The 27,148-nt window shown below is 38.6% G+C and overlaps 1 protein-coding gene, 3 long non-coding RNA genes and 3 pseudogenes across 4 annotated transcripts; 3 read left to right on the forward strand and 4 right to left on the reverse strand.

The window, feature by feature from the left end:
• The first annotated feature begins 6,201 nt into the window (after positions 1-6,201).
• Positions 6,202-7,028, forward strand: LOC131676607 (uncharacterized). The gene is made up of 3 exons (XR_009303210.1): positions 6,202-6,415; positions 6,555-6,665; positions 6,738-7,028. It is a non-coding gene; the product is annotated as an uncharacterized LOC131676607 (long non-coding RNA).
• A 630-nt stretch (positions 7,029-7,658) lies between these two features.
• LOC131696426 (DEAD-box helicase Dbp80-like) lies at positions 7,659-8,916 on the forward strand (annotated as a pseudogene).
• Positions 8,917-15,734: 6,818 nt separating this feature from the next.
• Positions 15,735-17,145, forward strand: LOC131677260 (uncharacterized). Its single transcript, XR_009303320.1, has 3 exons — positions 15,735-15,765; positions 16,182-16,891; positions 17,042-17,145. It is a non-coding gene; the product is annotated as an uncharacterized LOC131677260 (long non-coding RNA).
• A 1,549-nt stretch (positions 17,146-18,694) lies between these two features.
• Positions 18,695-18,949, reverse strand: LOC131696427 (hemiasterlin resistant protein 1-like). The gene has a single exon (XM_058984968.1). It carries the CDS (start codon positions 18,947-18,949, stop codon positions 18,695-18,697), a length of 255 nt encoding a protein of 84 aa, XP_058840951.1.
• A 1,204-nt stretch (positions 18,950-20,153) lies between these two features.
• Positions 20,154-26,909, reverse strand: LOC131696430 (DEAD-box helicase Dbp80-like; annotated as a pseudogene).
• LOC131693243 (DEAD-box helicase Dbp80-like) lies at positions 20,920-21,628 on the reverse strand (annotated as a pseudogene).
• LOC131677121 (uncharacterized) lies at positions 21,846-23,307 on the reverse strand. Its single transcript, XR_009303285.1, has 4 exons — positions 22,854-23,307; positions 22,614-22,716; positions 22,239-22,541; positions 21,846-22,158 (listed from the first exon to the last, which is right to left on the reverse strand). It is a non-coding gene; the product is annotated as an uncharacterized LOC131677121 (long non-coding RNA).
• Positions 26,910-27,148: the final 239 nt, after the last annotated feature.

Raw genomic sequence — 27,148 nt, forward strand, 5'->3', positions numbered from 1 at the left:
GGATAGGGGGGGGGGTTTACAAAATTTAAGACGAAGTGTGTCGAGGAAGAGGGTAGTTTCAGTAGTTGAGCAACGGTGCATTAAGTTAGATTTTTTTACGGGTATCAAAACCCATGGATTAAAGAAAATTTAATGTTACACCATCTATATATATAAAAGTCGATGTTTGTATGTATATAATTTATGGTCTCCCAAACGGCTTAACCGATCGCCATCAAAATTTATACGTAGTAGGCATTTTTTATGGAGCGTGTTTGTGTGCTATTGGTTGGGGAGTTTCTGCCCGATAGATGGCGCTTCGGAACAAATTGTGTTTTCCTCCTATTTTGTCGAAAGTCGCAGCAACGCGCGATGGGTATCGGCTAGTTCCCAATAAAAATAAATGTAAATTCTTACAAGTTAATTTTCACACGGCCTTTTATGTGCTAACTAGAAGTTTTAATTTGGCAGCGGAATTATTTTTTTTCTGATTCACCCAAACTAAATGATGAACGTATGCGTTTTAGAATCGTTGCCACGTGCAACCTGCAACTGCAGGAATGTGAACTAAGAAAACTCTTCATGTTCGATGGTATCAAATTTAAAACAAAACAAACACGATATTTCAATAGTAATTCTTCAAAAGGGCTAATGAGACTTTTGTAAACAAACTTATTTCGCTCATTATTCCGCTACCGAGTTGAATTTCATGAAAAATACACATAAATCAACATCTTTATCCTTGGTAGAATCAATTTCAAATGTTTTCTGTGTTGAAATGATAACAAATTAGGAGAAATCAGCAAAACAAAAGTTTGTTTACAAATCTTATTAGCCCTATTCAAATGTTGATATGGATTTGTTAAATGGGCAATTTTGTTGATACAATGAAAATATTTATAAAAGCTGTCAAAAAATTGTAAGAAAATGGTAAATGAACCAACGAGTTAATTCTAGAGATAAAGTTGAATAAGTAATGCAGTTAGTTTTGAAAATTAACTAGTTGATGAAAAAAACCTTTTGAGTAGATAAGTAAATGTTTAAACGATATATAAATTGAATTGAATTAATTTAATTAATTCAATTAATTAAATTGCTTCCGAATGTGGAGCATTCCGTTCCGTATCCTGCATGGCAAAATATTTCGTCTTCTGTAGTGATATTAGCAAGTCATCGCAACATCAGTGGAGAGTGCAAGAGCTCCCTCTGGTAATGCTCCTGTATTCGATTGACTATCCGCGGGATCCCCCTTTCAATGACATACATTAATAAAAGTCGAAAATAGTTCATTATTCTTTTGGCGATTTCCAAAGTTTACAAAATACTTTTTTAACTTTTTTTACGTATTACGTATTTCATGATTTTCATTTATGATGTTTCCAGATTAGATGAACGATTATTAATTCCGTAAGAAAACATCACTACGTATTCGGTGTATTGGCAGGATGGACCACACGGTCTTAGCCGTCACTTTGACAACACAAACAAAAATAAAAGATTCTGTGTATATGAATACAGTTTCCTCCAAGTTTGATCTATACTGAACATGAATCAATACTCCAAGGGATAGTTTTTGAATATGGCCAAAGGTTACACAGTTGTCTTGGTCATCAGTGACGAATTAAGTGAAATATTAAAAATTGTTTCAAAACATTCAAAAAATGAAGGCAGAAATCCGAAAAAGAAATAATCGACAGCTGATGTCCTTTTTCAGTTATCAAAAGCGACATCTAACAGCAAACGCACAGACTAGTTTTCGCGAGCAAATGTCAAAATTCCGCACGGAAGAAGGAAAAATATTTCGCGACCTCATTTCGCAAGAGGTGCATACTAAGCTTAAGGAGGAAAATTTGGTAAAAACCAAAATTTCTCACTAGGGTGAAAATTTGTTGGTAAAAACCAGTCTTTGTACAGGAGGGCACAAATCCTTATTTCATACTATGTTGCGTTTCGGCTTCGCCTCATCAGAAACCGACACTAACACATTGTCGGAATAGATTAGCGCCGGCTTGACGCAAATCCCTTAAAACTAAAACACACTATGTGTTTCAATCAAACGACTGATCAAACGTGATGTCCCGTTCGAGCAGAAGTTCTGTTTATGCCGATGAGACACAAGTGAAGCCGAAACTTGTCTTGGCTTAGCAGGCCTATGCGAAAGCACTATGCTATATTTCACCCTAAGGAAATAAGGATTTGTGCCCTCCTGTACAAAGACTGGTTTCTGGGCATAAAGCTTTCGCATAGGCCTGCTAAGCCAAGACAAGTTTCGGCTTCACTTGTGTCTCATCGGCATAAACAGAACTTCTGCTCGAACGGGACATCACGTTTGATCAGTCGTTTGATTGAAACACATAGTGTGTTTTAGTTTTAAGGGATTTGCGTCAAGCCGGCGCTAATCTATTCCGACAATGTGTTAGTGTCGGTTTCTGATGAGGCGAAGCCGAAACGCAACAAAGTATGAAATAAGGATTTGTGCCCTCCTGTACAAAGACAGGTTTTTACCAACAAATTTTCACCCTAGTGAGAAATTTTGGTTTTTACCAAATTTTCCTCCTTAGGGTGAAATATAGCATAGTGCTTTCGCATAGGCCTGCTAAGCCAAGACAAGTTTCGGCTTCACTTGTGTCTCATCGGCATTAACAGAACTTCTGCTCGAACGGGACATCACGTTTGATCAGTCGTTTGATTGAAACACATAGTGTGTTTTAGTTTTAAGGGATTTGCGTCAAGCCGGCGTAAATCTATTCCGACAATGTGTTAGTGTCGGTTTCTGATGAGGCGAAGCCGAAACGCAACATAGTATGAAATAAGGATTTGTGCCCTCCTGTACAAAGACTGGTTTTTACCAACAAATTTTCACCCTAGTGAGAAATTTTGGTTTTTACCAAATTTTCCTCCTTAGGGTGAAATATAGCATAGTGCTTTCGCATAGGCCTGCTAAGCCAAGACAAGTTTCGGCTTCACTTGTGTCTCATCGGCATAAACAGAACTTCTGCTCGAACGGGACATCACGTTTGATCAGTCGTTTGATTGAAACACATAGTGTGTTTTAGTTTTAAGGGATTTGCGTCAAGCCGGCGCTAATCTATTCCGACAATGTGTTAGTGTCGGTTTCTGATGAGGCGAAGCCGAAACGCAACATAGTATGAAATAAGGATTTGTGCCCTCCTGTACAAAGACTGGTTTTTACCAACAAATTTTCACCCTAGTGAGAAATTTTGGTTTTTACCAAATTTTCCTCCTTAGGGTGAAATATAGCATAGTGCTTTCGCATAGGCCTGCTAAGCCAAGACAAGTTTCGGCTTCACTTGTGTCTCATCGGCATAAACAGAACTTCTGCTGGAACGGGACATCACGTTTGATCAGTCGTTTGATTGAAACACATAGTGTGTTTTAGTTTTAAGGGATTTGCGTCAAGCCGGCGCTAATCTATTCCGACAATGTGTTAGTGTCGGTTTCTGATGAGGCGAAGCCGAAACGCAACATAGTATGAAATAAGGATTTGTGCCCTCCTGTACAAAGACTGGTTTTTACCAACAAATTTTCACCCTAGTGAGAAATTTTGGTTTTTACCAAATTTTCCTCCTTAGGGTGAAATATAGCATAGTGCTTTCGCATAGGCCTGCTAAGCCAAGACAAGTTTCGGTTTCACTTGTGTCTCATCGGCATTAACAGAACTTCTGCTCGAACGGGGCATCACGTTTGATCAGTCGTTTGATTGAAACACATAGTGTGTTTTAGTTTTAAGGGATTTGCGTCAAGCCGGCGCTAATCTATTCCGACAATGTGTTAGTGTCGGTTTCTGATTAGGCGAAGCCGAAACGCAACATAGTATGAAATAAGGATTTGTGCCCTCCTGTACAAAGACTGGTTTTTACCAACAAATTTTCACCCTAGTGAGAAATTTTGGTTTTTACCAAATTTTCCTCCTTAGGGTGAAATATAGCATAGTATTGTAAATCTTGTCAAATATTTGAAAAGGGCCAAACTGCAAAATGTTAACAAATCGAATTTTTATATTTTCCGTTTAAATCTATCTAACCGAACACGTAAATAACACAATAATTTATTATTAAAAAATTTGATAACAATTTTATCACAAATCATAAAAGAGCTTTATTGATTTTAATATTTATAAAAAGTTATGTGGCAATATTATTGAAAATTGCTAAAACTTATCAATTTAGACTGTCTTTGGCTACATTTTCCACGCAATTGGACTATTGTAAATATTGTAGGGAATTGTATTGAGTATTGGAAGATAAAATTTGAGCAGCTTCTAGCACTGCGAGGGAAGCACCTATCTTTATGAAAAAAGGCTTTTCGCGTTCCTGGACCCCACCGTTTTCGAGGAAAAATAGTTTTAAAACCCTACATGCACGAGAAAAAAGTTGGGCATGAAAGGGTTAAAGCCAAATTTACACCTTTCCGATCCGATTCAGTACCGTGCACAGACACCAATATTCTTTCATATATTTTATACGCGACGTTCACACTTGTCGAAGACATGCTAGAGCCACAACGTTCGGTGGTCGTACTGCGAACAGAACATTATGACTCGCCAGCCTGCGTCGTAAGATCCGGACGTGCGTCATAAGGTGAGATTTATTTTCGGATCCTATAAACACCTCTTGTGCGTCATAATCTCCCGGACAATACTACGCACTATCGTTTCGAATCTTTGGTCACAGTCGATATGTGGGATACTGTGTCGCAATAAAAGCTTAATATTATGACGCATAAGAACTGCGCCCGAGTGTCCCCGGGACTTTATAACGCAAACCAGCTGTCGGAAGCGCAGGCAAACCTGTGATCATTTTGTTTGTCCGGTATACTCACAATAGAAACTAAGATTACTTTAAGTCCGACTGAACTGCAGCGACTGATTATCGCTTCCAGAACCTGGTTCCGTATCACATTGAGAATTTATTTTGACCACCAGAGGATGTCCTCCTACAACTGTGGACAAAATAACGTTTTCAGCAAATGGAAACTACTCTTCAAGCCTATTTATTTACTTACCTTAAATTCTGAACCAAAAAATAAAAATGTTCATTCGCCGCAAAATTTTGTAAAACAATAACAAACTGCAGGGAACACACGAGAATAATGGAACAGTGTTGGATAAAAAATTAATCATTTTCTAACTAAAACCAAAATAATCAGAGCAATGATTAAATTTCAATCAGAAGAGTAATCATTGTAAAGACTAAACCTAGTTTAGTTTCAGAATGATTAAAATCTAGTCATTTCTAGATTACTTTTATTTAAGAGTGTATACAAAACCTATGCATAAAAAACGTCGCGAAATGTTCGCGAAAAAATTTTTCGTTTCCATTTCGTAAGCGGAACGCAGCTCTCGCGAAAACGATAACGAAAAATGAAGTTAGCTGAGACACGGTTCGACAAACGATAAGTCTCATAATACTTCCGCGAGATGGCGCTGCTTTCTATGCGCTGTCACCAAGGCAAACTTTTTCCTTGCGAAATAATGGTCAGCGGTATTATTTCGCACGGAGGCTCGCGAAATTTTGACAGGTTGCAATGAAAAAATATAAGAAAACACAAGATTGGTAATTTTTTGTATTTTTTTCATCGCAACCTGTCAATATTTCGTAGTTTAGAAATTCAATATATCGAATTTGAATAGTAAGCTTAAAAATATTACTGGAAATGTGATTGTTTCTAGTTTCAAACAATTAAATTTAAATAATTAATATTATTTGCAGCACACCCGAACAAAGCAAATCAGCTCAACTAATCTTGTCTCAACATCCTGGATCTGGCAATCCGCCAATCAACATTAAATCGATGCAACCGCAGCAGTACCAACAACTCCCTATCCAGCAATAGCCAACAACCCCTCAAAAAGGACCACATAGCAATTACTGCTCAAACGAACAACAGGAGTTTACGAATGATGGACACATCGGAAAACATTTCATCGGCACATTAAAACTTGTCTGCCACTATTTTTACCAGCGGTTGCCTTCTTGATTTAGGGAAATCGGAGTCATGCACAAAAGTCATATTCCAGCCTTGGTTCCTACCAGTTCCTTGCATGAAAATATCACTGCCTCCACAGTGCTCGTGATTCCATTCCAGCAGCAGCAAGCAATCACTATTCGAGTGCTTATCGTCAACATTTCACAGCAAGCTCAGCACCAGAACCACCTTCAACCATAACATCAGAAAATTAAGATTTCCTCCAGACCATGACCATTATCCTAAAGGTCGGTAGCAATAACGTTCAACCGACGGTACAACCTGGTCAGCAACCGCAATTAGTGCAATAGATCCAAGCCAAATGTAAAAGACCATTGACCAACTGCAAAAAAGATAGCAACAGCACATTCTAGCACAGTAGCAGCAGCATACTATACTGTACCATGCGGTGTGCAGGAGGACTTTTTTATTCAGTTGGTGCGGCAAGGTGAGACATTTTTATTACCTTTTTTTATTTCGAAAGGATCAGTACCGTGTTTAGTACATTGTAATGTAATACCCTATTCTTCTTTAAAAAGCTCGAGTTAACTCATTTACGGATATTTTTTATCATGATTTTTTTTCAGATCGAACACCAACAACATAATATCATGGTAATCACCCAGCAAGAGAACGCAGTGATAATGGGTCAACAGAAAACACAACATCAATATGCTCGGAATGGACTTTCTCTTTCGGTATGTATTTACCAGTAGCATCCCTCCTCCAAACATTCCTTTGCATATCTAGATGTCCTTATCAATTCACAGAACAAACATAATGGCACGTCATGTTCAATCGGCTAACCGTTTGGAATAAGCGCTCATCATCGGTTTCATGGCAGGGAAGTGAGCAGGCAAAAGAAGGCATCGTTTTTTCCGCAAGGTCGCTCTGGTCAAAATTTCAGCGAATTGCAAGGAATAAACCACCCGAGGGACAGTAACCGTGCTGATTCAGGACGATTTCCCATACTTTGTACCTTGCTATTGAATTTTAATACCTGATCGAAACGATGGCAAGCGCTGCTGATAGCTGGGTCAAAAAGACGACGGATCAAGAAATTTCTGCACTCGGTAAGTGTTTTTTTGTTATAACCTATTTTTGAAGCGATCATTGGGATGGGATTTGAATTTTTCTTTTTAATACAAATAAGTTAGCGAACTGAGTACATATCACCAAGGATAAGGATTCAGAGCCGGCGGCTGGCAGTCCAGAGAAAAAGAATGCGGAAAAACCTATTCCACCGGCAGTAGAACCAAAGCTGCACCTGATGTTTGGAGTTCGGTAGCTACGGAAATTCTGACTCTAGCAGCTCCAGAAGAAAAACAAGCTGCAAGAGAAAATGGAGAAACAACTTCCTCCGCGGAAGATGCAGAGGCATTCAAGTAAGTCGAAATCTGCAGAAAATTTTTAATAGGACATAGGGTACATTGAGAGCCTCTCTTTGTTTACTTTCTCCTTCGATTATTATGACGTCACTATAACACTTTGCACTAATTTTCCAGTACATAGCCGATGGTTTTTACTAAAATATTAGGCAAAGAGTTGAGTACTAAATATTGAAACGACCGAGTAATAAACAGAAGAGAAAGACCCCAAAGAGAATCTCATTGTTGCTTACGTCCTGTTCTAAATTTTCTCCCGAAATATTCAGTATCAGCTTTAAAATTATCTATGACTAATCTTTTAGCCCGGCGGATGCAAGTTTGCTAATGAAAGATGTTCGCTAAGGTCTAGTAGAATCAAAGCTGGATCTGGAGGTGCATCAGAAGGATTGGTTGTTTAAAACTTTCGAAGCTTTGCACAGGAAGCAGGAATTACTACAGAGAGTCTATGCGATGGGTTTCAACGCCCCTTCCAAGATTCAGGAGATGGCTCTACCTACTCTGTTGACCGGCCCGCCACGGAATATAATCGCCCAGAGTCAGTCGGGAATAGGAAAAACCGCTGCCTTCGTGCTGGCAATGCTCAGTTGAGTCCATCAGTTAAAAAACTATCTGCAGGTGATTTGACTTTCCCCCACGTATGAGCTGGCAATTCAGAAGGGGGAAGTAGCTGCCAAAATGGCAAAGTTTTGTCCGGAAATCAAACTTCCTTACGCCGTTCGCGGTGAGGAGACCATCAAAGGGGCGAAGCTGACTAATCATATCATCATCGGAACACCCGGCAAGCTAATGGACTGGGGTATATAGTTCAGGACGTACGACCTAGTTTTCTCTTTTTGTACTGGACGAGGCGAGTGTTATGGTCGGTGTTCTTCTTGGCCACGTACGAGCGCGAGGTGATGGAGTTTGCCGAGTACATCGTACCCAATCCGATAGTCGTTCGGCAGGCGCGGGAGCAAAAATCACTCGATAACATCAAACAGTACTACGTCAAGTTCCGCAACCAGGACGAGAAATTGTGTGATTACCGTCGGACAAGCGATCATTTTCTGTCATATGATGTATAGGACAGTTGTAAACTCCAAGTAAACTTATTTTCAGAACTGTTAATCGATCGAAACAGGTACGCAAAACGGCCGGTTGGTTGACCGGCAGGCTGTCCCAGGATGGTCACTCGGTAGCGGTACTGTCCGGTGATCTAACGGTGGAGCAACGGTTGGACGCTCTAGATCGATTCCGAACCGGACTAGAGAAGGTACAGATTATAACGAACGTTTTGTCCAGGGGTAAGTTCCACCACTTGATTCTAGCTACAGCACCAGGTTACGGAGAGATTCTTTCGTCTTAGGTATCGACGTCGAACAGATGACCATTGTCGTCAACTTCGACCTGCCGATGGATCAGCAGGGACGAGCCGATTGCGAAACGTATCTACATCGAATTAGACGCACCGGTAGATTCGGTAAGTGTGACTCATTCTCGTGATCCTATAGATTGTATTTCTTCCCACTTCTTTAGCAGAACGGAATCACCATCAACCTAGTGGGCAGTGATCGAAGCATGATAATTTGCAGATCAATCAAAAAACACTTCCGGAAAAAGATTCAGTTGCTAGACGCGAAGAATTCGGACGAAATTGAAAAGATCGCACCGTAAAGTGTTTTCGACCAGCTACTGGTGAAAGGCGTAGGAGCTTTTTTGGGTCATACTTGTTTTGATTCTGAATTTATAATTTCATTATATTTTTTTTATTTTTTTTTTCCTTGACCTGACATAAGATATACAAATGTAACCAACAGGGTATCGTAAGCTAATAAATTTACAATTACAATTACAATTTAGCTCTACCCAGTTCTATCCAAACATTTGAAAAGGGCCTAACTGCAAAATGTAACAAATTGAAATTTCATGTTTTCCATTAACAAATATCTACCTGAGCACATACATAACGCAACATTTGATTATGAAGAATTTTGATAGCGATTTTACAACAATTTATAAAAGGGCCTAATTGATTTTTATGACCGAACTGATTATGAAAGGACCTAACTTATTGAAAAGTGCCTAACTAGCAATACACTCGTTTTAAATGGATTATAACGTATTGTATTATAACTGATTGTAAAAGGCTTTTAACATCTTTTCCATAATTTACATACAGGGCCAATCTGATTTTATGATGTTCAGTGGGGTCAATCTGACCATCAATTTAGAATTCAGCTAATGGTTATAACTTTCAGTTAAATGGACTTTTAAGAACCCGACTTTGTTTTTTATTTTATTTTGTCGTTGAACGGCCAGTAGAGAAAGCGGTGGAAAAATTATCCGAAAGACTAACCTTGAAGCAGAAGATGAAAAATATTTTGCTCATTATCATGTGAATCAAAATTCCAAGAAGACAAAACATAGCTATAAAAACACAAAAAGATATCTTAACTGATATATGCTTTGAAGCGATTCAAGGCGAAAGCGACTGGGTTTGAATTTAGTATATTTTTACATTTATTTATTCCTTCATTATTTACTTATATGTTCATTTATTTCTGGGGAAAATTTTCATTAGGTCGTATCGTAAGTAACAATGTTATTCTTTTTGTTTACTTTTTACTCTGTAATAAACCAAGCCGCTTAAACATTCGCCCCTTCGTTCTTTGCATAATGTGCTAGACGAAACCATCGTCCTTCGATATGTGCTGAAACATATGTGAAATGTTTATGTTAATGCCTATAAACCGAGAAATTATTCATTAATTTATTTACCAATTTAATTACTTATTGGTGTATTAATTTCTCTATATATTTATTATTCATTTATATTTTATCAGTGTAGATGTCTCACAATCCTTTCTGATTATTTAGGTTAAATATTCCTTAAGCGGGTCTGACAGTGCAAAATTTAAAAAAAAATCAGATTTTTATTTTTGGATATTTTGGATCCCTAATACTACGTTCACACTACGAGTTAAAACGTGTTTTAACGCTATCTTGATTACATTTTTCTTGTTGCTAATTATTAAAACATGTTTTAACTCTGTAGTGTGAACGTAGTATAAGACAAGAAATATATGCCCAAGAAAGGATTTACTCGAATTTAACTTGGTTCGACTGCTAGAGCCCATCATACTACCAACTATCAATTTTAATATGAGGGGGCTGATAAAATCGGATCTTTAGTGCATTTAATATTTTATGTTTTTTATTTTATATTTAATATTTATTATTGAATATTTAACATTTGATATTTAATATATAAAATGTAATATTCAATGTTTAATATTCATATTCAATGCGTGATATTTAGTATTTAATGATCAATGTTTTATATTTGATATACACTACTCAATGATGATGAATGCTCTACTAGACTCGTCACACAAACGTCACATAAATGCGCGCATCACATAGCAACGCTTGAGAACTTTGCGATAATACAAACCCGGTCGCAAACGTGATCATTCACACACACCGGTACCCACCGTCTAGCATACAAAAAAGCAGCCTGGTGATTAGGTAAACGTGCTATAGCACATACGGTATTTTTGAAGTACAGCAGTTGTTGATCCGATTGGTTGACGATTCGTTTGACCTTCGGTTTTGTTAAGTGACTAATTTAGTTATATAATATAATCCAGTAATTTGGAATCACGATTCAGACCATGGAACACTTTCCCGGGATTCCTTAAACCTTCTTTAGTGTTTCATGCAATAAGAATTACCACGAATTACTTATGGTAATAAATTTGAATTGCGCTTCTCACAATTGTTATACTAAAAATAGGTTTGTATCCGTACTGATTATTGGTAGCATTCCCTGAAACTTCCAGAACCTTTAGTAGTAGCCATTGTTATCATAATCGATTTTTAACGTCAGCCAAAGTTTAAAGCCTAGAGTTTGGTTCGACCTGAAACCGATTGAGTCGGAGTCGGTTGTTATATTTGCGCTGGAATCCATTCCGGATTCCGAAACGTGTTTCGAAAGGTAGTTTCCCCGAGACTTGTGAAAGCGGTAAAGGCGGCCAAGGCAATCAGATTTGCTTCCTAATGGTCAAACGCCGATTTAGACTTACGATTACAATAGATTTGGTTTGAGCGAATTTCGATCATTTCCCTGGGTCTTCTAGAACCGGTAGAAGCAGCCAATTTAGATAGAAAATGGCCAGCCAATGATTTAAATTTCCGATTGCAGGAATTGTGCTGTCTAAATTGGTCAGACTGAACTTCCCCGAGTCATCCGGAACCGTCACAAATAAGCATTATAATTAATCATGCTCGAAATATGATTCACGCTGAGTACGTCACTTCCCTGAGAGCTTCATGAATGGCAAATAGGTTACCGACTTCATACACATCCGTGATGAATTAATAAAATACATCATTTAAAACATTTAAATGACAACAGAAATATAAAAAAGAAATAAACAACAGCTGATGTCGTTTTCCAGTTATCAAAAGATTGTAAAAGGCTTTTAACATCTTTTCCATAATTTACATACAGGGCCAATCTGATTTTATGATGTTCAGTGGGGTCAATCTGACCATCAATTTAGAATTCAGCTAATGGTTATAACTTTCTGTTAAATGGACTTTTAAGAACCCGACTTTGTTTTTTATTTTATTTTGTCGTTGAACGGCCAGTAGAGAAAGCGGTGGAAAAATTATCCGAAAGACTAACCTTGAAGCAGAAGATGAAAAATATTTTGCTCATTATCATGTGAATCAAAATTCCAAGAAGACAAAACATAGCTATAAAAACACAAAAAGATATCTTAACTGATATATGCTTTGAAGCGATTCAAGGCGAAAGCGACTGGGTTTGAATTTAGTATATTTTTACATTTATTTATTCCTTCATTATTTACTTATATGTTCATTTATTTCTGGGGAAAATTTTCATTAGGTCGTATCGTAAGTAACAATGTTATTCTTTTTGTTTACTTTTTACTCTGTAATAAACCAAGCCGCTTAAACATTCGCCCCTTCGTTCTTTGCATAATGTGCTAGACGAAACCATCGTCCTTCGATATGTGCTGAAACATATGTGAAATGTTTATGTTAATGCCTATAAACCGAGAAATTATTCATTAATTTATTTACCAATTTAATTACTTATTGGTGTATTAATTTCTCTATATATTTATTATTCATTTATATTTTATCAGTGTAGATGTCTCACAATCCTTTCTGATTATTTAGGTTAAATATTCCTTAAGCGGGTCTGACAGTGCAAAATTTAAAAAAAAAATCAGATTTTTATTTTTGGATATTTTGGATCCCTAATACTACGTTCACACTACGAGTTAAAACGTGTTTTAACGCTATCTTGATTACATTTTTCTTGTTGTTAATTATTAAAACATGTTTTAACTCTGTAGTGTGAACGTAGTATAAGACAAGAAATATATGCCCAAGAAAGGATTTACTCGAATTTAACTTGGTTCGACTGCTAGAGCCCATCATACTACCAACTATCAATTTTAATATGAGGGGGCTGATAAAATCGGATCTTTAGTGCATTTAATATTTTATGTTTTTTATTTTATATTTAATATTTATTATTGAATATTTAACATTTGATATTTAATATATAAAATGTAATATTCAATGTTTAATATTCATATTCAATGCGTGATATTTAGTATTTAATGATCAATGTTTTATATTTGATATACACTACTCAATGATGATGAATGCTCTACTAGACTCGTCACACAAACGTCACATAAATGCGCGCATCACATAGCAACGCTTGAGAACTTTGCGATAATACAAACCCGGTCGCAAACGTGATCATTCACACACACCGGTACCCACCGTCTAGCATACAAAAAAGCAGCCAGGTGATTAGGTAAACGTGCTATAGCACATACGGTATTTTTGAAGTACAGCAGTTGTTGATCCGATTGGTTGACGATTCGTTTGACCTTCGGTTTTGTTAAGTGACCAATTTAGTTATATAATATAATCCAGTAATTTGGAATCACGATTCAGACCATGGAACACTTTCCCGGGATTCCTTAAACCTTCTTTAGTGTTTCATGCAATAAGAATTACCACGAATTACTTATGGTAATAAATTTGAATTGCGATTCTCACAATTGTTATACTAAAAATAGGTTTGTATCCGTACTGATTATTGGTAGCATTCCCTGAAACTTCCAGAACCTTTAGTAGTAGCCATTGTTATCATAATCGATTTTTAACGTCAGCCAAAGTTTAAAGCCTAGAGTTTGGTTCGACCTGAAACCGATTGAGTCGGAGTCGGTTGTCATATTTGCGCTGGAATCCATTCCGGATTCCGAAACGTGTTTCGAAAGGTAGTTTCCCCGAGACTTGTGAAAGCGGTAAAGGCGGCCAAGGCAATCAGATTTGCTTCCTAATGGTCAAACGCCGATTTAGACTTACGATTACAATAGATTTGGTTTGAGCGAATTTCGATCATTTCCCTGGGTCTTCTAGAACCGGTAGAAGCAGCCAATTTAGATAGAAAATGGCCAGCCAATGATTTAAATTTCCGATTGCAGGAATTGTGCTGTCTAAATTGGTCAGACTGAACTTAAAGCTTAAAGCTTAGTATGCACCTCTTGCGAAATGAGGTCGCGAAATATTTTTCCTTCTTCCGTGTGGAATTTTGACATTTGCTCGCGAAAACTAGTCTGTGTGTTTGCTTTAGATGTCGCTTTTGATAACTGGAAAACGACATCAGCTGTTGTTTATTTCTTTTTTATATTTCTGTTGTCATTTAAATGTTTTCAATGATGTATTTTATTAATTCATCACGGATGTGTATGAAATCAGTAACAATTGTAAACCTATTTGCCATTCATGAAGCTCTCAGGGAAGTGACGTACTCAGCGTGAATCTTATTTCGAGCATGATTAATCATAATGCTTATTTGTGACGGTTCCGGATGTCTCGGGGAAGTTCAGTCTGACCAATTTAAACAGCACAATTCCTGCAATCGGAAATTTAAATCATTGGCTGGCCATTTTCTATCTAAATTGGCTGCTTCTACCGGTTCTAGAAGACCCAGGGAAATGATCGAAATTCGCTCAAACCAAATCTATTGTAATTGTCCGAATCGTAACTCTAAATCGGCGTTTGATCATTAAGAAGCAAATCTGATTGCCTTGGCCGCCTTTACCGCTTTCACAAGTCTCGGGGAAACTACCTATCGAAACACGTTTCGGAATCCGGAAATATAACGCAAATATAACAACCGACTCCGACTCAATCGGTTTCAGGTCGAACCAAACCCTAGGCTTTAAACTTTGACTGACGTTAAAAATCGATTATGATAACAATGGCTACTACTAAAGGTTCTGGAAGTCTCAGGGAATGCTACCAATAATCAGTACGGATACAAACCTATTTTTGGTATAACAATTGTGAGAATCGTAATTCAAATTTATTGCCATAAGTAATTCGTGGTAATTCTTATTGCATGAATCACTAGAGAGGTTTAAGGAATTGCGCATATTGCTACTACTTGTATTACTGCCGCAAGAAGCATAATAGACCTTTCTCGTCAAAAAATTTTATATGCAGAACAGCTTCCGTTTTCATCGCTGGATCAATTCTGAATACTGTCACGTTCATTTGGTGTCTCTAACTACTGAAAAAATCAAAAATTCTTCGAGCTGCCCATTTTACTCTGTATTCCCCTGTCCTATTTTACCTCGATTCTCCATACTTTTTCACCATTTGGATGAACTTCGAGTGGGGAATATGAAATAAAGTTACGGCGGGTAGCCTATAACATAGATCCAGTGCCTACCGCTAGCCGGCATCTGTTTTAATTTGGCTATTCGCCGTTTCGTTTACTGGGTATCAACTCCAAGAGTTCATTCCAATTTGTCAAAAACATTGTTTTGACGTAGATGAACCCCAAAACAGTGTTGCAGAATATACCGATTTATCGATATTTAAACCTATTTTTAATTTCAATACCAATAAAGTTACTAAAAATACCGATTTCTTTTTTCTTACAAAAAAATCACGATTTTCATATAATAAGATCAACTAATATTACGTATGGGCCTTTTTAGAAAATGTCTTCACCTTTCCACATCAAATCATCCAGAAATTGATTCAGCCATCTGCCAGGTTACACACAGAAAAATAATGTTGGTAAAAATAAGAGTTTTTCACTCAGCAAAAAACAACCAACGCATACTCTTAGTTTGAAAATAAAACTTTTATTTTGATAACAATGCTTCATTAGCTTAAAAGGAAAACTTTTATTTTGATTATTATTCTTGATTAATTTAAAAAAATTACTTTCAACCTAAAAGTGGGCGTTGGTTGTTTTTTGCTAAGAGCGGAACACTTATTTCAACCAATATTTTTTTTTCTGTGTGTACTATCAAAATTTCAAATGAAGATCAACAACCGATTCTGAAATTGATTGAGCTCGGTAGGTTTGATTACATAACATTAGAATGATCTATAAGTTAAAACCAATAATTTGCAGGTAACTTTTGGTTAGCATACATTTTCACACCGATGAATACCTATTTTTTATTTAGAACTATACCGATATTAGATTTGTTCCAGTACCAGTAGAAAGTGGAAGTACTCCGGAGCAAACAGAGAGAAAATCGTTCCTATGTTCTCTTCTCTTTTTTCTGCTTCCGTTAGCAAACCGGAGTAAAAAGGAGTATTTTTTGCTTCTGTTTGCGCCGGAGCAACTTCTGTATACTAGAACAAACCTACTATATAAAACCATCTGACAACGCTGCTCTAAAGTGAAAAGTGCTCATAAAACATCGATGACATCTTTTTTGTTTTTTCTGTTTTCTCTACCTATCTGATGTGTTTCATCCTGCCAAGGAATCCAAAAACATCAGCTGTCTCCCGTTTCCAGAGAGTTCGCCGACCAGTTTTGCTTTCAAACTGAAGAGAAAACTACAGTTTAACTTCACCAGGCACAATCATCAGAATGAGATGCAGGAAAATATTAACCCAGAATGGTTTCATTTTACCGTCCAGTTAGAGAAACATTTCACAAATGATAATCGTGTATGCCCAAAAGGTTTTGTGCGGATCTGCGAATTCGGTTTTTGTGGAATAATTCGACCAAGGGCTATGATGTAGCAGCGGTCAGAGTAAGTCCAATCATACGGCTTCATCCCACCCCGAGAGCAGATGAGCGCTGGGGAATGTTTTCAGCCACCTGGAGGAGGAAGTTCAGCGCGGAAGAAATGTTACCAGACTTCGCCGATCTGGTATCTGGACTTTTTTGATGATCTCATAGAGATTGGGTGTGCAGATGGGCGGTTAAAGTTCTGGGAGGGAACGACTGGTAACTTTAAGGTAAATTGTTTGGAGTTATTTGCTTTTATTACAACTATTGACGTACGTTTCATTGCAGGATATATATGAAGCCGAAAACACCCACAACAATGGGGTAACTAACTTAAACCTCGCCGGTGACAAAGTGATAGTCGCACGGTTGAGTGAACGAATCGATTTTCTGAGACTGGAAACGTACACGTAAGGTTGTCAGATCGATTGGGAATTTACGTCTGCATATGGGCGAAGTAAGTTCTATGTTTCAAGCAATTTTTTAAGCTCACCTAGGGCGCAGACAGATTTTACTTATTCTTTTAAAATACTGTATATTCTAAGTCATTTTATTTTCAGTCTGTAATGAGTATGTCATCAAGTGCCTTAATTCTTATTCTTTTTAGCCCACGTACGAAGCGGTTCGGCAGCAAGCATTAGTTTATTTCAGCAATCCGCCGGCTCAAATCCGTCCACAGCGTTGCCAGCTCAACATCACGCATCCGAGGAGGAGCTTCGGTGTATCGTGGAGTTTCACCAGCAGGGTCATTGGTGACATGTTTGGAAGTGGCGGGCGGTACAGTCATTACTGGCAGCCAGGGCCACACTGTTAACGTGTTGACCAGTGGCAGGCCGAGATGGGCGCATCTGGTTGCCAGGATGGTGTGCTATGTGTGTGGGACTTGATACGGGGTATGTCAGCCAAATTTACGGTATGGCCTAAATCTGCATAATTAAATTGATTGGTTATTTATAGGTGCCTGTATGTACAAAATTGAACTACGGAAATCAAATGAGAATCGTTCGTTTCCCTCTTGTTGCGTCGGAAAAGTGGTTAGGTCGGGGGAATCGTCCAGCTAACGAAAACAAATGTACAGCAGCAGTTTCTGAACGAAGCCATTGCCAGCACGAGTCTTTGATTTGGAAGGATAGTTGCTGAGGACCATTCTCACAATAGTATAAAAGTTCTAACCTCAAAAACAGTCAACAATAAAATGTATTTCTTTCAAAGTTGATAATATCCATTACATGATCAAATGCGCTGATGGGTTAGGATTCGGCTATATTCCATCGTCATTGAAGCTAGATCATAGAATCATGTTAATTTGACAGACTGCAAGTGTTATTAGTAGCACAAACAACTAGCAGCCCAGCTAGTATTGTTCTTTCTGCTTGCAACCAACCTGGTTATATTGTTGTCAATGCTAAATTCACTGTTGCAGCTGTATGGTCGCTATACTGTCCCATGTGTTATGGGATTCGCTATTAACATGGGACAGTTATGCTTAGCGCACCAGATTCTAAAAGCGACCAATTTTGGTCAATCACTGGAGACAAAATCACGCGTAACAATTAATAATAAATTAAATTGTTGCTGAGTAATTTTTGTTGTACATGAATAAAACATACCGATTGCCTCGTTACCTATGCTGCCGTGATCCGCATAACAGTCCCATTTGGGTTTCCTATGCAGATGGGACAGTTATGCGTATCACGGCAGTATGGCTAAATAACCATTAGAAAGGTTATGAGCTTATGTTGTGGCATTTTATAATCATTTATACTACGTAACAATTAATGATAAGTTACATTATTGCTGAGTATTTTTTGTTGTACATGAATAAAACATACCGATTTCCTCGTTACCTATGGCTAAATAACCATTAAAAAAGTTATGAGTTTATTGTTGTCGCATTTATAATCATTTATACTACTTTCAAGTGTTCGATTTTAACGATACGACTCGCACTTTAACCACCCCTGCACCGCGCCATCAAAATAAAAATAAGTCATACTCCTAATGAGCTAATATTTTTTTAAAATATTTACTAAATAAAAACATAGACCTGATAGTTCGTTTGCAAAAAAACACCGAAGCACAGTGAGTTGGTGTTAATGCTCTATCTTTGATCCTAGTGCTGCAGGATTTGGCCAACATTTATACTATTTTTATTCAATCAACTTCAAGGAAAATGTATCACGTGAACGCTATATATATGGACTTCTAAATTTGGTAATTGTTCCGAATCACAGTCGACCTGGCCTTGGGTACAAGATATTTACTTGATCTCCCACGAGCATGGTCCTGCCGGAGTGTTTGCCTCGCCCGATACCGGGGCAGCCTGTCCTAGCGAGGCTGCCTCTTGTGAATCGGAACCGCTGAACATTCCGATGAGGGCATGTCCAACGGTGTTACCGACGGAGCCGATCGCTACACTACCAGCAGTAGCTGCGATTTGAGCAATTAATCCAAAGGCCTGGTTGGGAGCTACCATTGGTGCAGCGACAGCCGAGTGTGACGCAGGCTGGACCATCGGCTAACTCGATTCCGGCGAGGTGGAGCGGCTGCAACTGGTGCAGACCTATGTTGCGATGTATATAATTTCAAGGATTACCAGAGATTACCAATTACCAGAGATCATCAAAATGTTTTGTGGCTAACGTTGTAATTTAGCAAAAAAAACAAAACAAGTTGAATTGATCGCAACAAATAAAATCGCTTTCTTCAACGAATCGTGGACAAGAAAAATCCAAATGCCAAATTTAACGGAACATTACCTAATGACGTCAAATAAAAATGAAATCCTAGCGAGCTTGTTAATACAAGATATTCACATTTAAAAGTAAACCAAATCAAATTTCTCATACTGTGGTCGAATAAAAAAATTCCAAGTCTATGTAAACAAGCTCTGCGAAATGTCAAAAAAGTGAGGTTAAACATTTTCATCCAATGTTCTACAGCGAGAGGTTCATTTTAGTTTGTTTACATTGCTAATGAATTTTGTACTGCGATTCACCACTTCATTTACCGCGTTGCCAAGAACTTAAGTGAAAATATTCAAAGCAGTGCTGCCCAAACGCACATTTTAAGTCCCACCATTCTTGCTGAGGTGAAAAAAAAATTCAACATTCTTGCATATTTCAAATTTTAAAAAATCATTAAAAAATCATGATAGCTCCTGAAAATCTCATTTTTACGGAAATGTTCTTATCAATGTGTAATCTTTCGATTAAAAATAAGAAAAACAGGTGTTAGGTCGGACGAGAAAGGTCTATTGTCCCATGTGTATAGGGATTCCCATGGCACATGGGACAGTTTTGCTTCTAGCGGCAGAATACCTCACACAAAAAATGCTGTTCAAGTCTGATATTACACCGAAAGTTAGACGAATTAACTGAATTCTAATTTCATGGTCAGATTGACCCTGTATGTAAATTATGGAAAAGATGTTATAAGCCTTTTACAATCAGTCATAATACAATAATACGTTAAAATCCATTTAAAACGAGTGTATTGCTACTTTTCAATCAGTTAGGTCCTTTCATAATCAGTTCGGTCATAAAAATCAATCAGGCCCTTTTATAAATTGTTGTAAAATCGCTATCAAAATTCTTCATAATCCAATGTTGCGTTATGTACGTGCTCGGGTAGATATTTGTTAATGGAAAACATGAAATTTCAATTTGTTACATTTTGCAGTTAGGCCCTTTTCAAATGTTTGAATAGAACTTGGTAGATAAATTGTAATTGTAAATTTATTAGCTTACGATACCCTGTTGGTTACATTTGTATACCTTATGTCAGGTCAAGGAAGAAAAAAAAATTAAAAAATATAATAAAATTATAAATTCAGAATCAAAACAAGTATGACCCAAAAAAGCTCCTACGCCTTTCACCAGTAGCTGGTCGAAAACACTTTACAGTGCGATCTTTTCAATTTCGTCCGAGTTCTCCGCGCCTAGCAACTGAATCTTTTTCCGGAAGTGTTTTTCGATTGATCTGCAAATCATCATGCTTCGATCACTGCCCACTAGGTTGATGGTGATTCCGTTCTGTTAAAGAAGTGGGAAGAAATACAATCTATAGGATCACAAGAATGAGTCACACTTACCGAATCTACCGGTGCGTCTAATTCGATGTAGATACGTTTCGCAATCGGCTCGTCCCTGCTAATCCATCGGCAGGTCGAAGTTGACGACAATGGTCACCTGTTCGACGTCGATACCTAAGACGAAAGAATCTCTCCGTAACCTGGTGCTGTAGCTAGAATCAAGTGGTGGAACTTACCGCTGGACAAAACGTTCGTTCCTACCGTTGCTCCACCGTTAGATCACCGGACAGTACCGCTACCGAGTGACCATCCTGGGACATCCTGCCGGTCAACCAACCGGCCGTTTTGCGTACTTGTTTTGATCGATTAACAGTTTTGAAAATAAGTTTACTTGGAGTTTACAACTAACCTATACATCATATGACAGAAAATGATCGCTTGTCCGACGGTAATCACACAATTTCTCGTCCTGGTTGCGGAACTTGACGTAGTACCTGCGCCTGCCGAATGACGATCGGATTGGGTACGATGTACTCGGCAAACTCCATCACCTCGCGCTCGTACGTGGCCAAGAAGAACACCGACCATAACACTCGCCTCGTCCAGTACAAAAAGGGAAAACTAGGTCGTACGTCCTTAACTTTATACCCCAGTCCATTAGCTTGCCGGGTGTTCCGATGATGATATGATTAGTCAGCTTCGCCCCTTTGACGGTCTCCTCACCGCGAACGGCGTAAGGAAGTTTGATTTCCGGACAAAACTTTGCCATTTTGGCAGCTACTTCCCCCTTCTGAATTGCCAGCTCATACGTGGGGGAAAGTCAAATCACCTGCAGATAGTTTTTTAACTGATGGACTCAACCGAGCATTGCCAGCACGAAGGCAGCGGTTTTTCCTGTTCCCGACTGACTCTGGGCGATTATATTCCGTGGCGGACCGACCAACAGAGTAGGTAGAGCCATCTCCTGAATCTTGGAAGGGGCGTTGAAACCCATCGCATAAACTCCCTGAAGTAATTCCGGCTTCATGTGCAAAGCTTCGAAAGTTTTAAACAACCAACCGGCGAAGAAGAATCCTTCCGCTGCACCTTCAGATCCAGCTTTGATTCTACTAGACCTTAGCGAACATCTTTCATTAGCAAACTTGCCTCGGCCGGGCTAAAAGATTAGTCATGGATAATTGTAAAGCTGATACTAAATATTTCGGGAGAAAATTTAGAATAGAACGTAAGCAACAATGAGATTCCCTTTGGGGTCTGTCTCTTCTGTTTGTTACTCGGTCGTTTCAATATTCAGTACTCAACTCTTTGCCTAATATTTTCGTAAAAACCATCGGCTATGTACTGGAAAATTAGTGCAAAGTGTTATAGTGACGTCATAATCAAAAGAGAAAGTAAACAAAGAGAGGCTGTCAATGTTCCTTATGTCCTAATCAAAATTTTCTGCAGATTTCGACTTACTTGAATGCCTCTGCATCTTCCGCGGAGGAAGGTGTTTCTCCATTTTCTCTTGCAGCTTGTTTTTCTTCAGGAGCTGCTAGAGTCAGAATTTCCGTAGCTACCGAACTCCAAACATCAGGTGCAGCTTTGGTTCTACTGCCGGTGGACTAGGTTTTTCCGCATTCTCTTTCTCTGGACTGCCAGCCGCCGGCTCTGAATCCTTATCCTTGGTGATATGTACTCAGTTCGCTAACCTATTTGTATTAAAAAGAAAAATTCAAATCCCATCCCAATGATCGCTTAAAAAATAGGTTATAACAAAAAAAACACTTACCGTGTGCAGAAATTTCTTGATCCGTCGTCTTTTTGACCCAGTTATCCGCAGCGCTTGCCATCGTTTCGATCGGGTATTAAAATTCAATAGCAAGGTACAAAGTATGGGAAATCGTCCTGAATCAGCACGGGTACTGTCCCTCGGGTGGTTTATTCCTTGCAATCCGCTGAAATTTTGACCAGAGCGACCTTGCGGAAAAAACGATGCCTTCTTTTGCCTGCTCACTTCCCTGCCATGAAACCAATGATGAGCGCTTATTCCAAACGGTTAGCCGATTGAACATGACGTGCCATTATGTTTGTTCTGTGAATTGATAAGGACATCTAGATATGCAAAGGAATGTTTGGAGGAGGGATGCTACTGGTAAATACATACCGAAAGAGAAAGTCCATTCCGAGCATCTTGATGTTGTGTTTTCTGTTGGCCCATTATCACTGCGTTCTCTTGCTGGGTGATTACCATGTTGTTGGTGTTCGATCTGAAAAAATCATAATAAAAAAATATCCGTAAATGAGTGAACTCGAGCTTTTTAAAGAAGAATAGGGTATTACATTACAATGTACTTAACACGGTACTGATCCTTTCGAAATAAAAAAGATAATAAAAATGTCTCACCTTGCCGCACCAACTGAATAAAAAAGTCCTGCACACCGCATGGTACAGTATAGTATGCTGCTGCTACTGTGTTTGAATGTGTTGTTGCTATCTTTTTTGCAGTTGGTCAATGGTCTTCTACATTTGGCTTGGATCTATTGCACTAATTGCGGTTGCTGACCAGGTTGTACCGTTGGTTGAACGTTATTACTACCGACCTTTAGGATGATGGTCATGGTCTGGAAGAAATCTTAATTTTCTGATGTTGTGGTTGAAGGTGGTTCTGCTGCTGAGCTTGCTGTGAAATGTTGGCGATAAGCACTCGAATAGTGATTGCTTGCTGCTGCTGGAATGGAATCACGAGTACTGTGGAGGCAGTGATATTTTCATGCAAGGAACTGGTAGGAACCAAGGCTGGAATATGATGTTTGTGCTTGAATCCGATTTCTCTAAATCAAGAAGGCAACCGCTGGTAAAAATAGTGGCAGACAAGTTTTAAGGCAGAATGTGCCGATGAAATGTTTTCTGATGTGTCCATCATTCGTAAACTCCTGTTGTTCGTTGAGCAGTAATTGCTATGTGGTCCTTTTTTGAGGGGTTGTTGGCTGTTGCTGGATTTGGAGTAGTTGGTACTGCTGCGGTTGTATCGATTTAATGTTGGTTGGCTGATTGCCAGATCCAGGATGTTGAGACAAGATTAGTTGAGCTGATTTACTTTGTTCGGGTGTGCTGCAAATAATATTAATTATTTAAATTTAATTGTTTAAAACTAGAAACAATCACACTTCCAGTAATATTTTTAAACATACCATTCAAATTCGAAATATTGAATTTCTAAACTACGAAATTTTGACAGGTTGCGATGAAAAAAATACAAAAAATTACCAATCTTGTGTTTTCTTATATTTTTTCATTGCAACCTGTCAAAATTTCGCGAGCCTCCGTGCGAAATAATACCGATGACCATTATTTCGCAAGGAAAAGTTTGCCTTGGTGACAGCGCATAGAAAGCAGCGCTGTCTCGCGGAACTATTATGAAACTTATCGTTTGTCGAACCGTGTCTCGGCTAACTGCATTTTTCGTTATCGTTTTCGCGAGAGCTGCGTACCGTTTACGAAATGGAAACGAAAAATTTTTTCGCGACGTTTTTTAAGCATAGGTTTTGTATAGGAAATTTCATTTCGCAAGAGGTGCATACTTAGCTTTAAGCTTAGTATGCACCTCTTGCGAAATGAGGTCGCGAAATATTTTTCCTTCTTCCGTGCGGAATTTTGACATTTGCTCGCGAAAACTAGTCTGTGTGTTTGCTGTTAGATGTCGCTTTTGATAACTGGAAAACGACATCAGTTGTTGTTTATTTCTTTTTTATATTTCTGTTGTCATTTAAATGTTTTCAATGATGTATTTTATTAATTCATCACGGATGTGTATGAAATCAGTAACAATTGTAAACCTATTTGCCATTCATGAAGCTCTCAGGGAAGTGACGTACTCAGCGTGAATCTTATTTCGAGCATGATTAATCATAATGCTTATTTGTGACGGTTCCGGATGTCTCGGGGAAGTTCAGTCTGACCAATTTAAACAGCACAATTCCTGCAATCGGAAATTTAAATCATTGGCTGGCCATTTTCTATCTAAATTGGCTGCTTCTACCGGTTCTAGAAGACCCAGGGAAATGATCGAAATTCGCTCAAACCAAATCTATTGTAATTGTCCGAATCGTAACTCTAAATCGGCGTTTGACCATTAAGAAGCAAATCTGATTGCCTTGGCCGCCTTTTCACATGTCTCGGGGAAACTACCTTTCGAAACACGTTTCGGAATCCGGAAATATAACGCAAATATAACAACCGACTCCGACTCAATCGGTTTCAGGTCGAACCAAACCCTAGGCTTTAAACTTTGGCTGACGTTAAAAATCGATTATGATAACAATGGCTACTACTAAAGGCTCTGGAAGTCTCAGGGAATGCTACCAATAATCAGTACGGATACAAACCTATTTTTGGTATAACAATTGTGAGAATCGTAATTCAAATTTATTGCCATAAGTAATTCGTGGTAATTCTTATTGCATGAAACACTAGAGAGGTTGAAGGAATTGCGCATATTGCTACTACTTGTATTACTCCCGCAAGAAGCATAATTGTGTATAGGGATTCCCATAGCACATGGGACAGTTTTGCTTCTAGCGGCAGAATACCTCACACAAAAAATGCTGTTCAAGTCTGATATTACACCGAAAGTTAGACGAATTAACTGAATTCTAATTTGATGGTCAGATTGACCCTGTATGTAAATTATGGAAAAGATGTTATAAGCCTTTTACAATCAGTCAGTTATAATCCATTTAAAACGAGTGTATTGCTAGTTAGGCACTTTTCAATCAGTTAGGTCCTTTCATAATCAGTTCGGTCATAAAAATCAATTAGGCCCTTTTATAAATTGTTGTAAAATCGCTATCAAAATTCTTCATAATCAAATGTTGCGTTATGTACGTGCTCGGGTAGATATTTGTTAATGGGAAACATGAAATTTCAATTTGTTACATTTTGCAGTTAGGCCCTTTTCAAATGTTTGGATAGAACTGGGTAGAGATAAATTGTAAATTAATTAGCCTGTTGGTTACATTTGTATACCTTATGTCAGGTCAAGGAAGAAAAAAAAATTTAAAAAATATAATAAAATTATAAATTCAGAATCAAAACAAGTATGACCCAAAAAAGCTCCTACGCCTTTCACCAGTAGCTGGTTGAAAACACTTTACGGTGCGATCTTTTCAATTTCGTCCGAGTTCTCCGCGTCTAGCAACTGAATTTTTTTCCGGAAGTGTTTTTCGATTGATCTGCAAATCATCATGCTTCGATCACTGCCCACTAGGTTGATGGTGATTCCGTTCTGTTAAAAAAGTGGGAAGAAATACAATCTATAGGATCACAAGAATGAGTCACACTTACCGAATCTACCGGTGCGTCTAATTCGATGTAGATACGTTTCGCAATCGGCTCGTCCCTACTAATCCATCAACAGGTCGAAGTTGACGACAATGGTCACCTGTTCGACGTCGATACCTAAGACGAAAGAATCTCTTCGTAACCTGGTGCTGTAGCCAGAATCAAGTGGTGGAACTTACCCCTGGACAAAACGTTCGTTCCAACCGTTGCTCCACCGTTAGATCACCGGACAGTACCGCTACCGAGTGACCATCCTGGGACATCCTGCCGGTCAACCAACCGGCCGTTTTGCGTACCTGTTTCGATCGATTAACAGTTCTGAAAATAAGTTTACTTGGAGTTTACAACTGTCCTATACATCATATGACAGAAAATGATCGCTTGTCCGACGGTAATCACACAATTTCTCGTCCTGGTTGCGGAACTTGACGTAGAACTGTTTGATGTTATCGAGTGATTCTTGCTCCCGCGCCTGCCGAATGACGATCGGATTGGGTACGATGTACTCGGCAAACTCCATCACCTCGCGCTCGTACGTGGCCAAGAAGAACACCGACCATAACACCCGCCTCGTCTAGTACAAAAATGGAAAACTAGGTCGTACGTCCTGAACTTTATACCCTAGTCCATTAGCTTGCCGGGTGTTCCGATGATGATATGATTAGTCAGCTTCGCCCCTTTGATGGTCTCCTCACCGCGAACGGCGTAAGGAAGTTTGATTTCCGGACAAAACTTTGCCATTTTGGCAGCTACTTCCCCCTTCTGAATTGCCAGCTCATACGTGGGGGAAAGTCAAATCACCTGCAGATAGTTTTTTAACTGATGGACTCAACTGAGCATTGCCAGCACGAAGGCAGCGGTTTTTCCTATTCCCGACTGACTCTGGGCGATTATATTCCGTGGCGGGCCGGTCAACAGAGTAGGTAGAGCCATCTCCTGAATCTTGGAAGGGGCGTTGAAACCCATCGCATAGACTCTCTGTAGTAATTCCTGCTTCATGTGCAAAGCTTCGAAAGTTTTAACCAACCAATCCTTCTGCTGCACCTCCAGATCCAGCTTTGATTCTACTAGACCTTAGCGAACATCTTTCATTAGCAAACTTGCATCGGCCGGGCCAAAAGATTAGTCATGGATAATTTTAAAGCTGATACTGAATATTTCGGGAGAAAATTTAGAATAGGACGTAAGCAACAATGAGATTCTCTTTGGAGTCTTTCTCTTCTGTTTATTACTCGGTCGTTTCAAAATTTAGTACTCAACTCTTTGCCTAATATTTTAGTAAAAACCATCGGCTATGTACTGGAAAATTAGTGCAAAGTGTTATAGTGACGTCGTAATAATCGAAGGAGAAAGTAAAC

This window comes from Topomyia yanbarensis, chromosome 1 (assembly GCF_030247195.1).
Source record: "Topomyia yanbarensis strain Yona2022 chromosome 1, ASM3024719v1, whole genome shotgun sequence".
NCBI classification, from domain to species: Eukaryota; Metazoa; Arthropoda; class Insecta; order Diptera; family Culicidae; genus Topomyia; species Topomyia yanbarensis.